Source organism: Lepeophtheirus salmonis, chromosome 12 (genome assembly GCF_016086655.4).
Source record: "Lepeophtheirus salmonis chromosome 12, UVic_Lsal_1.4, whole genome shotgun sequence".
Lineage (NCBI taxonomy): Eukaryota > Metazoa > Arthropoda > Copepoda > Siphonostomatoida > Caligidae > Lepeophtheirus > Lepeophtheirus salmonis.
In genome coordinates this window covers 11,738,173-11,754,825 of record NC_052142.2, presented here as the reverse complement: position 1 = coordinate 11,754,825, position 16,653 = coordinate 11,738,173, and the positions used below count along the sequence as shown (strand labels likewise).

Sequence of the window (16,653 nt, the reverse complement as noted above, 5' to 3'; positions counted from 1 at the left end):
GTGGTTGGAGTTCACTTAGAATAGCCTTGTTTGTCTCATGGCCAATTTTATAAAGTAAGGAAATTATTTTTATCAACTCTCCAGGTTGGAGGACACAAAATGTTGTAAATAATGAGGCTTACGTGGAATTTATTTAAATAACTTATGATTTTAAATAAAATATGTTTTATTCAGCCCTGCAATGCAGGCGCCTTCTCCTAGTTTTACATAAAATAATATTAGACAAAAAATGTATTTTAAGTAATAATATAAAAAAAATTAAAGGATCCCAATTATGAGTATTAATGATGTTTGTGCATTAAGTCACAATCATTAACCAAATTGTCAATAATAGGAGTGAAGTTGGTTGTGCTGATTTTTAAAACATATAAAGATTTGAGTGTGTGATCAGTGACCTTTTGTTTGATATTGTGTGACGATAGAATGTTTTTTTTATATTTTAAACTAGGAAATGAACTAAGTTTTGCTTCTTCTACAGCTTGCTCAAAATTTTTAAACTTCATTCGGAGTGATTACGTCCTGGTACATTTCATTAGCTAATACACCTTTACTTCGTAGTTTTGTCTTTAATTCATTCATCTTTTGGAATATATCAATATCAAATGGAAAATCGCATACCCATTTCACACTTTCCATTTCCTTTGAAAATTCAAAATAAATATTTCCCACATTGAAATACATAACAATTTCTGTTATGACACTTCTCCTTCTTTTTTCAGTAATCTTCCCACGTTATCCAGCGCACATATTTGTGGAAAAACACTTCGGTGAAATCCACATTCATATCTTCCAAGGAACTTCGAAATTGCTTGGTGTTTCAGTCTGTTTGCTTTTATTGAGTTCACTGCATTTATGACAGGATCCATATGTTTGATTTGTAATGATGATTTACATAGGGGTTCTCGATGTATGATGCAATGAAGTAACAGCACATCATGCATAGGAAAATCTTCCCTGATTCTATTGTTCAGACATCTAATAAGCCCAGAATTCTAACTTCTGAGTATCAGGCACCATCTGTTTTCATGAAAACTTAATTTTGATTTGATTAAACAGGTTATGACACTGTTGTACAAATAGTTTCTATTAGTTTTGTCTTATAGGAACTCCACTGATAGTAATTCTTATGTAATATGTAAGTTTTCGTAAATTCCTCTAAAATCTGCAATAGAAAATTAGTACTAGGTTTTGTTAGTTCTTGAACATTCTCTGCAATTGAATCAATGCGACAAAAAATAGTTCTCCTTTACAGAGATATATCTTCTATTTTTGATTTAACTTCAGAATACACAACATTGACAGCATCAACCATGCAATCTTAGATAAATTCCAATTCTACAATAAAACCAAATATTGGGTTCTCCGGCTGATTTGGTACGTTTCGCTTAGGTTGTAAAAGGTCACAAACTTAAAATAATGATAATTTGCAACCCTTTCATGGGCTCAAAAGAAAAGTGGTGCCGCTGCCGAATAACTACTTCAACTCTTTTTACGAATAAATCGAGAATTGAAGATGCACATAGAGACTGCATATTCTGTAAGTCCAGTCTAGAAACTTCTATACAAATGTTATGGAATTGCCTAACAGTGGTTCACTTAGTACACCATGACAGTAAGCTTCTGAGGGAATATTACAAATCAGCAATAATGATTGGAGATTGGCTTATAATAACACCACCTAAACAAAGATGTCTTCTAGAAATAAAGTATTTAAATCACTAAAGTTGTATTTATTCTTTACGCAGCAAGAAGTAACGACTCTTGCATACCTAATGGTCTGGACAGACTCTTCTTAAGATCCCATGAAGAGCTGCAGAGGTTTGATGTGAACGAAACGCTTATTGTTTGAGTAATTGGGGAATGAAAAACGACACATCTAATCTGAAACATACTCTTCTATCTTCAGGAGTTTCTCATTGTGAAGAGTCGGTATTTATTTGATTTTATTCAGTTTTAATAGTTTTTAGATTATTTGCTACAAGCTTTCGCGGATTTTAGTTTTTCCACCTCTGCTTAAAAGTATATTTTTTTTCTAATAAATAACTACAAGCACAAGCGAGAATTAATTTTTTTCAAAGATATTAATTTCTTCCGCGTGTGTGGCTATGTCAAAACATAAAGTCTATTCTAATTTATTGTTGATATAACTTATTAACTTGTTAATGACTAATAGTTAAGTTATTACTTATTAACGTTTTCTTCTGAGATGGTTTATCTATAAATAATAATGCCACTTGAGAATGGTCTATGTCGTCACTTCTTTTCAAAGAATCCTGGGAATAACTGGTTTTAATTTGTATCGATATTTCCTATTATTATCAATTCTTATATGTGTTGATATTTTATACATTAGCTTATGAAATAAATATTTTTTAACAGGCCCAATATTTATATATTTATAAAATTCAGTTTTCATTTAAATATTTTGCTATTAATGGAATAATTTTTTATCCAATATTTCAGACTATATCTCTGATGAAAAACTCAAACATCAGACATTCCTAGAAGAACTTGTATTTTGGACAGTTAAGTATGAATTTCCTGAGCTTCTAAATTGTCTTCTACTTAAAATGTTACCTGATGCTACCTACAAAGAAGCGTTTACGCGTAGCTTTGTTATGCATTATTCTCGAGTATCTCATACACTAAGTCAATCATCCAACTCTGATCGTTTATCTAATCGTGTGGTGCACGTATCTGTTCAATTATTTTCAAATAAAAAACTTGCTCTCAGTATGACAGAAAATTTTCAACTACTTCATGTGATGGTTTCTTCTCTAGTTTATAATATGATGTCCAAAGTACTAATCAAATGTACATTACATAGTCCTAGAAGTGATCATATGGTCGTGGATTGTATGAATCATATTACCAAAGATCATTGCTATTGGCCACTCGTATCTGATTTGAGTAATGTTTTATCTCACCAGCCCATTGCTCTAAAGTTTATGTCTGATAATGGTCTGCTTTCGATGTGGTTTGGCTTTCTTCAAATGTTACAAGGTATTACTAAAGATTTTATAATATATAATTATTTTTCTTACAGTTAATTATTAAATCGAAATTACATTTTGAATTCATTATATATATGTAGGTACAAGAAGGTTATATAATTTCAATTATTTTATTATACTCATTACATGAATTTTCAATTATTTGTCTAAAACACAAATATAATTTTTGTTAACTACTTGTATAATATATTAGTTTAAAATCACAACTTTTACTCAATTCATATAATTGAATGAGTTGGTGCATATTAATACATAACATTTGTGATTATGAAACATATTTCATTATTAAAGAAGCTTGGTTTACAATTATATATCAATCTTTCATACAGAGTCGTGTATTTAAATCTGTATACTTACTAATTCAATAATTAATGTAGGTTTAGTGAATTAGATTAATTCATATTTGGATATATATTAGGAATAAACAATTATTTACAAAACAAAACATAGCTGAGCTCTCTGGCTTATGTACAAGTCTAGAAAAGGACACTTGAAAGTGATTGCGGAATTTCCATTCGTGCACTCCAAGCAGTTGGGGGTCTATAGGACGTCAGCATGTCCAAAAAGTTCCAGAGAAAGTAGGGATCTGTTAAAAAGGTCAACCTAGATCAGGATGAGTTAAAGAAAACAGCCCAGACTAATCTTCTCAAGTACATGAGGGCCCATGAAATAGATTACGGGATTTCACACCAGTATTTTATTAGAGCCTTGTGAGGGTGGAGAGGCCACAATTAACACCAGCAAATAAAAACTCCATTTCTTGCTTTGTTAGACTCTTATATCCCCCTACAGGCTTGATGCTAACCCCCTTAACTACATCTTTTGGATGCATGTGGAAGGGAAGGCCTGCAAATGACCGAGGACCTCATAGCACTGTCGGCCAGCAGTGGGAAGTCATGACAAGAGGACAATATCTGCAGTGGGTGCCAGACCTTCTGCTACCACCTGGAGGCCGCCATTGCCCCTAAGGGCGGTTACATTAATGAGTAAGAGGGTTCATAGGCACATCTATTTATTGGATTCATTGTGTTGAAATTCTATTGTTAATTAATAAATGATGTCTGGTTGAACTTTTAAATTCTAAGTATTTTGATTTTAATGTACCACTTGATTGATGATAAAAATTAAATTTTTAATATTTCAAAGAAATTATTTAAAATAATGAATAACTTGATGTCTAACTTTACAATTAGTTTTTTGCGCAACTATCAATCTTAAAATAATTTTTATTTACTAGTGTAGAATGTACCTAATAATTTTCTACTTAAGATATGCTATCATGTCAAAATAATATAATTTGATACATGGTTATTTCTATAATACTCTTAAGGGAGGTTCATTGAAGTATTACCCCCTCATTTAGTATGGATAATTTCTCCTTGTTATTATTATTATCCTTAATTATTTATTTACTGCACTAGCTAGTTCTATTTTTTGTGAACATTCTGACATGACTTTTCGTTTTTCAATAATTTTTTTATGATTTTTTCTCCTTGAAAAAAAAGAAGTAAACTTACGGAAAGTAGAAAAAAGAGAAGGTGGTTATGAAATGGAAACGGTTTCATGGGTTTATTTTTCGAATTCATTTTGACTTGCTCACAATTTAGAACCATATAGTTATAATAAAATAAAATATCACCGTTATTTTATATAAAATACATAAAAGATAAACAAAAACATCACTGATGACTTCAATCGATTGAAATTTAAAAATGAATCTTCGCCATGAATTAAAGGAATCTTTTAGGAGCTCATTGTTACATCCATTCAGGGATCACTATATACATGGAGAGTTTTATCTTCTCCATATATGTTGTAGATGATATTAGACCTAAAAATGATTTTGATTTGAACCACAATGTTAAATTCAAGATCAAAGGTTATAATACAAGGTAATATGATCTAATATCAAAACAAGTTCCGAATGAAACTTATTTATACATTTCTACTTTTCACTATATTTTGTTGAAATTGATCAACAGTCCAGAAGTTATGAAAAATTTAGGAATTTGAAATTTTATGTGCATCTGATTGGAAAAAGTAATGATAAAAAAAAAGATTGGGAGTTAGCAGTCAAAATCTGAAGGTATACCAAATTTCATTATATTATGACTTGTTGATTCAAAAACCTTGGAACAATTTGATGTGGAATGACCCTCTATCATAGTTCATATCCATCTTCAGAGTTTTCGAGCAAATCTTTGACGACAGAGCTCAAATTTATGTAAAAAAAACGATAATAATTAGATTATGCAACTCAATTTGTTATTAACTAGTGGATAAAAATAGATTTTTTTAAATGTATTCATGTCGATCTACTATTTCTCAATCTAAACAGATAAACTTCAAAAAATTCTAGAATTTTTTTTTCAGTCCTGAAATACTGGCTAAGATACAAAATGCCATATCAATCGAAATGGATGTGGACAATCCCTTAAAATAAATCATCGAATTCATGGAAAGTTGCATTACATTACGAAATAAATTGATATGGTATTCGGACAGGTCAAGTTTGTAAAAAAGAAGTAGAGTGAATATGATAGTTTTGATTCATTTTACACCGCTTTATGGTGTCAAGTAAAAAATACCGGATTTAGGAGATGCCATCAACGACATTTATAATCGGAAGAAATAGTGAATATAAAAATAAAACTGTTCTCTAAATCACCTGAGTTGCCATTTTCAAAGGTTATATTCATTTCTCGAAGTGAATCAAAGGGTAAAATGTCAATATCGATTTTTGAATGTCAAGTTCACATCGGAAAAATGAGCAGATAAGGGAAACTTGATAGCGATTTTGTTGCTCGAGAGATTATCATAGAAATGGAAAAATATGTCCTGCATCGGGGAGGAAATGCAATCCATGATGTTTGATACTTGGATGTCAAATTTTATCATAGTGGGGATAAGAATTGAAGATACAAAGAAATCGTTATTATCCTATCATCCGAGTTATCCCTTGCAGTTGTAATTTTTTCTTTCGCAGTGAAGAGAAGGGGAAAGTCCAGGAAGAGGCATTGGCTAGAAAATCATTAGGATTAGTATCTAGCATAAAGCAACAAAATGTTAAAGAGATAACAAGTCAAAAGTACATGAGATGCTCTTAATGTGGAAGTAACAACCATGGAAAAGGAGGAAAATGTCCGGCATATGGAAAGAAGCGTAATCGATACAGAAGAAAAGGACATGATCAAAGAGTTTGCAAGTCCAAAATAGATGATAAACGATTCGTTGCAATAAAAATAAATGGGATTCAGGAGGATAATAATAATCAAATGGTATTACTGTATGTAATTTGTGAAAGAAAGATTATTTGTAAAATTAAAGCAGTTTCCGTACTTACTATCTGTTACTGTAGCAGGAATAGAGTTTCAGAAGAAAGGATTAATTAAGAAAATGGTGAAAAAGTACGAAGAAGAGAAGATTTCAGGTGTTGATGGATCGCAATTAGAAATTATTGGAAAGTCAAGAATTACTTAAGCGTTAAATTCAGAAAAAAGTGAAGAAAATGTAATTATATGTAGAAATATTCTGATCTAGACGAGTCTGTAGAGAACTGCAAATCATATCAAAGGATTTTCCAAAACAAATGGGTGTAGCTGCGGTTCAATCTGTGAAGAAAGAAGATATTAGAGATTAAAAAAAAGAATTGATGGAAGAATTTAGAGATTTATTTTGTGATGAGGAAGAATTGAAAATTAAGGAGGGACAACCAACGAAGATAAGTCTTAAAGACGATTATCAACCATACGTAATTCATACTATAAAAAAACATACCATGTACCTATAGAGAACAAGTGAAGAAATAAATTAACTAAAAAGAAAGAATGAAAATTATAAGTAAAGTCGGTGATAAAGCAGTAGATTGGTGCCATCCATTAGTAGTCGTAACCAAACCTAGTGGAAAAGTGAGAATATGTTTGGGTCTTAAGAAATTGAATTGTCAAGTTCCAATCTGTCGAGGCCAATCCATCACATGAGAACACATTGGGACATAATATCAAGTATTCCAACAAACATCGAAATTTTTACTAGATTGGATGTAAAACAGGGATATTGGCCGGTCGAACTGGAAGAAAAATAAAGAGAATTGACGTGTTTTATGACTCCTTGGGGTAGATATTTTTTTAATAGAGCTACGATCGGATTTATAGGAATGGGGGATGCATATTGTATTCGTGGAGATGATGCATTGGAAAGTATCAAGCAATTACACAGTAGTTGATGACATTCTTACTGTATCACACAATTTCGAAGACCATATATTAAGAATGTCCATATAATCCTACAAAGATATAGAGAAAACAAAATAACATTAAATCCATCTAAATACGTATTTGCACAACCTAAATTAAAATATTGGGGTTATATTTTATCCAAGAAGAGTATTGAAGCGGATCCAAGTAAATTGAAGGCTATTAAATAGTATCTGGACATCTGATATTTAAAGGCTGGTAATTCCATCATCTTGAAAGAAATAGAGATGGTTTTTTTTTGGATTTGTGAATCAATTGGGACAGTTTTCACCAAGGATTAATGAAGTTTTAGGCCCACTAAGTGAGCTTTTAGTGTCAAAAGTGGAGTATGTGTGTACCAAAATCCTTCTTTATCAATGAAGGAAATTAAAGAAGTTAGAACTAACTTCACTACCAACATTAGCACCGTCCGATCCAGATTAGAAACCAAACTTGAAACTGATTGGGATATGTGTTATGTCAGAAGCACAAAAAAGACTGCAAATTAATTCAATGGGGCTCCCGATTTTTATCAAGTGCTGAAACAAGTTACTCCATGATAGAATTATAATGTTTAGGTGTAGTGTGGGTTATAAAGAAATGTCACATATATCTTGCAGGCTTACCTACATTTATTGTAATTACGGATCATAAACCACTTGTTTCTATTCTTAATAATTACACCCTAGCTAATGCTAGACTAATTAGATTTAAATTGAAAATATCAATGTTTCAATTTGAAACAAAATGTATGAAGGGGAAATATTATGAAGTACCAGATGCATTATTTAGATCACTGGTGTCTCATCCCGAGAAAGATGAACAGTTGTATAGAGATGTTGAATATCACAGAGGACAAGTTATTAGAGTTACTGTTATTAGAGCTACTCATTTAGAAGATGAAGAAAGATTCGTTGATCTATTAATAAAAGATATTATAAAAGATGCAATCATATAAAGATTTAGTCAATGCAGTTGTATAAACGATTCAGTACAACGATTTTCCAAGATATTAAAGGATTTAAGTACTGAAAATTGACTTGTTTTATAAGGTAATAGGCTGGTAATTCCAAAAGAGAGGCAAGTTCTACAGGGATTGCACAGTTCACATCAAGGTATCGAGAAGACGAAAAGAAGAGTTTGGCAGACGATTTATTGGCCTGGAATTAACTGATATTGAAGAAATTGTATAAGAAGATTACCTAGTATACCAGAAGAAACAATGATGAGGGACCCGATACCAATGAGGCCATTTGAGAGCACGTCTGCAGATTTGTTTGAGTATAGGGTAAACCATTACTTAATATGTAGAGATAGTCTTTCAGGAACCATATGTAGAGGAATTCAAAAGAGTTCATCTTGGGGAGAAATAATAGTGACTTTAAGAAAAATATTTTCTGCAACCGGGATTCCAGTATAAGAACTTATCAAGGCCCTGGTTTAGTTTCAGGGAATTTCATGCATTCTTGAAAATGTGGGGACTAACATGGGAACCTTCTTCACACCATCATCTGCAAAGTAATGGACATACTGAGAGTTTTTTGAAATGTATGAAGAATTTATTAGTGAAACCAGGATGAAAATGTAGTTCTGATGAATTCTTACACGGAATTCTGGAGTTTTGAAATACTCCAAATGCAGATGGAAGATCACCAAATGAGATCTTATTTGGTCATCAAGTGAGATCGTGTTTACCTATTCGGTCATCAAGTAAGATCGTGTTTACCTATTCATTGGAAGAGCTATGGTCCAAGGTCCGAAAAAGAACAAAAATACTATTCGAGGAGAATGGAGGAGCAAAGGGAGAAGGACAAAATCTGTTATTATAATAATAAGGGGAATTTACCGTAGTTGAAAATAGGAATGGAAGTGATAGTGCAAAATTAAAAGAATAATCGGATAAAAAGGAAAAAAATTGAAAATACCAAGTTTGATTAAATACAGGAAGAATTATATTGCGAAATAGACGAATGTGTGGAAGACAATGGGGATATACATGAACTCGGACTCAGAAGGTCGAAAAAAAATCGAGTAAGATCGAACTTGGGAGGGAGATGATATGATATAAGTATCAATGTCTAAAGAGGAAGTATTTGTAAATATGTATTAATACATGATATAAATAGTCAGTCTTTTCTAAGTATTAGTAGTGTACTTATTGATATTAATTTAAACGTAACAATTTGCAAGAAGGTTACTAAAGTGTAATTATCATGAAAAATTTGTTGAGAAATTCGGTTAATTCAATTAATTTTCCATATCAGATTTCAATAGCATCAAAACGTAACAAATTGAACGATATGGAGAAAATTAAAAAGTAATTGATTATATAATTCGATGATGTTTTTAGAATGTAAAAAAAAGAGATAAAAACAAGGGATAGAGACTCAATTAATATCTTGTTGGAAGATAATGTAATTATTGCTGTAAGACCCATTCTGTTTGCCTATAGAGATTAAGTAAAGAGGGAAATTGATCATATGGAGAAAATGAGAGTGATAAATAAGGTCAGGGATAAAAGCTCTGGTGTCACCTATTAGTGTAGTTCTAAAATGAAATAAGGAAAATTAGGCTTTCTTGATTTCTAATTAATTAATGATTAAATTGCTTGACCAATTAATACAATGAGGACTCCCTAGAGCTCACCTAGATTTGAGCTTACCTGGAAAGGGAAGGTTTTTCAGGGGCAATGGAAACAAAAAAAAAGCTACAAGCAAATTGAATTAGATGAAAAACCAAGACATTCAGATTTCTTGGGGAAGTGTTTATCGGTTCATTTGGTGTAATAGGGCGAAATGGCTTTTGTTATAACAGGGGATACTTGTATAGAAATGAAATTATAGATCATATACGAGACACATTAAGATTGGTTAATAATGTTAAAACAGTATCAAGTGATTTGTTAAGTCAGAAGGATTTTGAAAAAGAAAAAAAACCAAGAAATTTCTTTAAATCCTGACAAATTTATATTTACTTAAAACCAAGAGTAAAGTTTTTTTCTAGTAGTTATCTAATGAAGGCACATAAATTTATCCTGATAAATTGAGTGTAATTAGTGAATTTTCTATTCCAAAAAGATGGATCTGACGATTCAACTGAGTCTGTTTTCATCAAAGATAAGTGAAGCAACGGGACCTATAAGAGAATTGTAACCATTAAATTTGAATTTATATGGACTATGAACCATACCATATCCTTGGACAAATTGAAAGCCATGTTGACTTCGCCTCATGTATTAGTACCATTCGATCCTAAATTAATAGCACGGGTCCAGACATATGCATCAAAAATTAATGTTATAGGATATGTGTTGCATCAAAAGCTTGAGGAGGGACGGAAATTAATACAGCGTGTATCTCTAATTTTGTCCAGTGCATGAACCATGATCAGATTAAGAGTACTTTGAAATAATATGGCCTATTAAAACGTGTAATATATTTTTTTCCAGATTACCTACATTTACGGTTATAACTGATCATAAGCCCTTACTTCTATTGTAAATAGTTATAGAATTGTTCTGGTGGAAAATGTGAGACGGATCGTTTTTTAAAGAAATTGATTGATAATTCCAAAAAGTTAACGGAAAGAGACTCTGGAAAATCTTAATTATTGCCATCAAGGAATAGAATGGATAAAGAGAAGAGCTAGACAAACATTGTACTGGCGGAGAATGAATATTGAAATCTAAGAAGTTATGCAGTCACGTAGAAAAGGTATTGATAACTTTTCTATAAATTTAATACATGATTTTCCGTCAGTATAAATGTAAGTCAAGTCACTGGGTGCTCTGTATATAGTGCTAAATGATAAAAGCATTTTGATGGAAGAGTGAAAATTTAGTTGTATTAATGAAATATTGCAGGAGTGTGTATATAGCATCGAACTTTTATACAGGGTGCTGTGATGTAAATAATATAAATATTTTTGATATAAGAAATAATTAAGTAGTTGAGTTAATAAAATATAGCAGGCTTATGCGAATAAAAAGACCAATGATTCCGTTTGTTTTTGTTATTGGTTTCTTTGTATATCATTCATAAATATAATTAATGTTCATTTTCATTATATGTTAAGATTTGAACTTAACATAATTAAGAACGTTAAATTTTATGTATCAATTGTTGTAATAAACAATTTGCTTCATTTTATTAGGAGAAATAGTTTTTCATTATTTAAAATAGTTAATACTCCAATGATAGGTTCAAAAGTACGTATTGCTTGACAGTTTATTTTGATCACTAGTCCTGGTTATGTTTGAAGCCTGGTTTGCAAATCTGAGTACTAGTTCCCATAGTTAAAAAATAAATTAATTTTTTAACTAGGATGATCCAAACGGTGTTGGAACACTGTCCCCTCATTGTTCTTTTTACTTAAATAGTATTTGAGACTTTGGTATCTAAAAAAAAGTTAATAAAATTTAAAGAAGTGTAAAAGGAACGTCAACATACCAATATTTTTTCGTACTTGGAAAAAGTTATGAAGAATAATGTTGTCGAAAAAATAACCGTCAATAACTGGTTCCAAATATGTAGCAAAATGTTCCGGAAATTGAAAATATTTCATTGAATAGTAAGAGTGTCGAATTTTATTTCCAAAATGTATCGTTTTGTAGCATTTCTTTTAAAAATATTGAAAATTGACATTTGATGGAAGAGTTCCGTTAAACATCAATTTTATTTTGGCAAATTTATATGCAAATTAATCTCCTGACAAATATCTACAAATTTATTCTATTTACTAATCCCATATTCCATTGGAAGTTCATTTTTTTTGCACCTGAAATAAATGAAATCACAATTTTCACTGATTTCTTTTGTTGCCATAACTTTTTGATATTGAATAAATTTTGAAAACGTAGTTATACCTTTAGTTGTTGTTTGAAAAACCAATCTCTTTCTGATAAATAGCTCAAACCCCTATCTAGTCTCCCTGAGCTACAAAAACTTTTTTTTGTAGCTCAAGGAGACTAGAATGGATATAGGGACACATGCAAAATTTTAGCCTTCGAGGTTTAATGGTGTGTGAACTTATAAAGGACATCCACACACACACACAATCTGCCTTTTTTATATTATTGCCAATATTTGTTAAATCATTCACACACCTTATATATATTAATAACTGATTAGGATAAATAATTGAAGTTCAAACAACATTTTATTTAATATATGTAGGTATCTTACACTTTTAAATGAATCTCATAAACGTAATCAGTAACTTATACCAAAGAATAAATATATAAATAGTTAATTTTTTTATTGAATTTTCAATTTTCTGATATGTAGTTCTAATCCATTCTAATTCCATTTTGATTATAGCGAAATACTCATGCTTCACCATTCTCATAAAAATCTAACTATTTGGGCATTTTCCATATTAAATTTTTTAGAACAATATCAAATAGCTAATAGTTCGTCTTAATTTTGTTGAAAATAAATTAAAATATCCCATAATAAACTGGTCAGGTTGCGTGAATATAGATTATATTAATATTTCGGGGGGAAATGAATCGCTTAAGAGTTCAATTAATTTTTTTTCATAACCAGAATTTATTTCAAAGATTTTGAAATACTTGCAACACATATTACACATTATTAAAACATATTACAGAATAGTACAAAAGAGTAATAAAATATATATTAAACACAATCATTCAATAAAATCTTAAAGAGCTAAGCTACAATATTTTTAAAATGTTAATATAGTTTCTTATCATATTTATCACGCCACCGTCAACCTTGGAGCTGGATGCTTTCATGGCGAAGATAGAGAATTGAATTTTTGCGATCACTGTGTGATGATAAGTTTTGTCATCGGAAACTAGTGTGAACAAATCCTTTCTGCTCACTGAGTCTCCGAAGCGTCCAATTACCAGTTCTCTAAAGTAGAGTAAACAGGTTTTAAAACTGGTCACTCCCACAAAAGGTGTGAAGCTGTCACTCTTTCTGAATTGCAGAAATAGTAATTAGGGTTATTTGATAGAGATCCTTATACCGCCAGTGTTCCTGTCACTATTCGATACGTGAACCATGTCTCAGGTTGAGTAAGGAGATTATTTGAGTAGTTCATACAAGCCCGAGGAGCGGAGACACTAACGTTGCTGCGATTTAATACCTACTTTACCACATCCAATGACGGCTGCAACCATAATCTTCGAATAGATTTGAAACTCATTGTTTTTACCTGACTCCTGAATGAGATATCATTTCAACTAGGCAGTCTGAAATTATTTTTCCTCTGTAACCACCTAAGCCTTTTAAAAGTCACGTACCCAGAAGATTATGATGCAATCCGTCCAGGTCTCTAAGAATTTCCACACCATTTCTCAGAAGCGAAGGATTCACTTCAGTAAATGCATAAGCAATTAGGCCACAAGATAGTTTAATCAATTGGAACGTTTCCTTTGTATTAGCAATAAGTTTATTTATATAACCAACTGTACTTCTTAAATTAAGGTATTATCGATGACACAGTGGCTCCATCAGTCCTTTCTTTTTAAGCATTTCACCAACCACTGGGCCAACATAGCTTTCCATATTTCTCGAAAACTAATCATTCCTAGACCTCTCGACATTATTCTCTTCATCCAGATGTTACGTTTTGTGCTTAGATCAAAGAATCCGAGAAGAATTTTTGTCCACCTCCTTGCACAAGTTTTCATCAAATTTAGTTAGACGCATGACATGTAGGTATTTAGAAATCAATTTGATACCATCTATAAAATCCAATCTTCTTTATGAAACTGGTACGAGGATATATTTTGGATAGTATTTATCTCTTATAGCCACTTATGATGTCTTTTTCAATTAATGCACCAAGTACCCTAATGCTTTTTTTTTTTTGACTGTTGGTCGATATATATTTACAATATATAGATTATTTTGATTATGCTCGACTTTTTTTCATGAACTAGTAGGTCTGACGTTGTGCCAAAGGATGATAAAACTATAGAATTCAATGAATGATGCTAATGTCAATACAGTGTTTCCATTTATTATAGCAGATATATCGTCTGCTGAGGCATATACAGAAAAAACATCCCTAGGTTGGGTTCTCCTCAATAACTTGATATTATTTATTTGATTGAAAAGAGGATCTACTGCAATTATGAATAGTGAAGTTGCCATATTTACTTGACACTTGGAAGGTACTTAAGTTTTACCCGTACCGTATTGAGTTTTTGATCTCAGCATCATTGACGCCATTGAAAGTATCATAAAATTTCGAAAGGCTTATTTTTTAATGTTTTAATATGATGTTGGTGCGATATTATATCAAATGTTTTTTTTCAAAAATTTAGTTTAGGAGGGGTATTATTTAACAAAATTTGGGTTTGACATCTAAACCCAATTAAAATATGTGGTGTATTAGTTTAAAATATGTATATATATATATATTTTGTTTTTTGACACCCCTCGACATGATCTCCGAAGTTTTTCTTCTAAGATAACAATAACAAATGTGAGTTTTTGCTGGCATACCAAAATGTTATTGTATAGTGTCATTTGAGTGACTTTGAATTAAATCATACTGTTAGCTATGCAATTTATATAAATGTGCCATCATTACGTCATGGATTTTTGGGCTGTTACCGAAAATGTGTAAATAAATAAATTCTTAAAAATTAGTTTTGTTTTTTTCTAAATAAAAGTAAAAAACAAACTAATATAATGTTGATGATAGTTTTTAAATATTGTCGATTACTGATAACTTTCAAATTGCCTATAATCGCCTCGCCGATTTGTATATCTGTCCTAATTTATATGTAATGTTATTGAACTATTTGAAATATATTAGTAAACTTATGAAGAGTGGAGATGTTAATCTTCTATTACTTTCAGGCATGAATGTCAATGAACGGGAACTAGACGCTCATATCGAATTTGAGCCTTCTACGTATTATGCTTCTTTTTCAGCTGAACTGGAGGCTTCTGCTTCACCTATGTGGGCTCTTATTAGTCATCTCAAAAATAAAGAAACTGGACAGTATACTGCAAATGTAATTAAGCATTGTGTTGTAGCACTAATGGAATGGTTTAAAGTGAATAATTTTACTTCTCCAAATCAAGTAAGATTTTCCATTAAGTTTCTTCATTGATTAAATATTGTGCCATATAAAATAAAACTCGCAATAGTTTGAATGTAATTAAGTTAGGCTCTATAAATAGGATCACTTTGTTTATATTAATATGTGACCATTACGTAATGGAACTTTTAGACTAATAAAGAAAATGTAAGCTTTATTACCTATTGTTTCAGTTACTATGTCTAGCAATTTCTGTAAATATTCAACTTTGTTACTTGAAATAGCTTTATCTCTTCACCTATTTACCACGATCTGTTTATTGTACAAAATTATTTACCTTCTTTTTTCATATGTATGTGTATATCATAATACTATATTTTTCGTTTGTCACATTTTCTTACTATCAAACTCCAAATTTCCGCTTCTAGAGTGCAGAAATTTTGCTTGGAGAAAAAATGTTTGTGGGGGTAATTAAATTAATTAAATTGCATTAATTATAGGGTAGTTATTTCAATTAATCATACGGATTTTACTCTCCCACACAGACTTTGTGCACCAATTGTTTCAGACAAATGAGAGAGTTGTAAATAAAAACTTAAAGGGATGTGTGTAAAATTATAGTTATATCAGTTGCCCACATTCTTATTCGACAGGAATGTTATTATTTTCTTTTTTACTGTTATGGGGGGTAATTTGCTATTTCATTGCAAAACAATAATTAAATGAAAATACATGGATTGACAAAGCAAAGTGTTTTAAGTACTCATCTTATTTTTGTCAGTAGGAAAAATATGCACTGACGCTATTTAAAAAAAAAGAAAAAAAGGAAATGATGTCTTAAATACTTATCTTATTTTTTATAGTTATGACGATTTCACTTTTTTTTATCTAACACTAGTGCTAAGGATTTTTAGTCGAGGAGTAGTGCAGAATGCCCACGGGTAACATTATTATTTTACGTGTACCAGTGAAAAGTTTTTATTTACAGCTCTACATATTAGACTAGGCTTTATGTTAGCGATAGTCAACCCGTGGGTAACAAGCCACATACAGCTATATTAAGTCCACACTAATACTAGTGTAAGAGTGAGAGTGGCATCTACTAAAATTACACATGAACGAATAAATAATATGCAACAAAAAAGTTCTGGAAATGGTGAGCAAAAAATTTATAATATAGCTTAGAGAGCATTGCACATGCTCTGAAAAACAAACTAATCCTCTGAGTTTATCAGGCTTGCAATGGACGAAAGCTTGGATATCAATGATACACCATAATTTTTTCATCCTCATACGAGTGATCAACAGTAAGTTGGGCATTACCGAAGAACTGCTTGACTTGGTCTCTTTGCCAATTAAAGGAAAATTAAAAAAATAT

The 16,653-nt window shown here is 31.0% G+C and overlaps 1 protein-coding gene across 5 annotated transcripts in view; it reads left to right on the top strand.

The window, feature by feature from the left end:
* The window catches only part of Ubr3 (Ubr3 ubiquitin ligase), a 66,328-nt gene that overhangs the window by 7,554 nt on the left and 42,121 nt on the right, over positions 1–16,653 (top strand). For 4 of the 5 annotated variants that reach the window (XR_005867094.2, XR_011782557.1, XM_040721990.2 and 1 more), the window contains exons 3-4: positions 2,464–3,003; positions 15,091–15,317. Coding sequence is in view for 3 of the 5 variants with exons in the window: in XM_040721990.2 (XP_040577924.1) it covers positions 2,464–3,003; positions 15,091–15,317 (767 nt within the window). In the remaining 2 variants the exon portion in view is untranslated. The remainder of the gene's footprint in view (positions 1–2,463; positions 3,004–15,090; positions 15,318–16,653) is intronic. The other variant, XM_071892058.1, reaches the window with a different exon arrangement.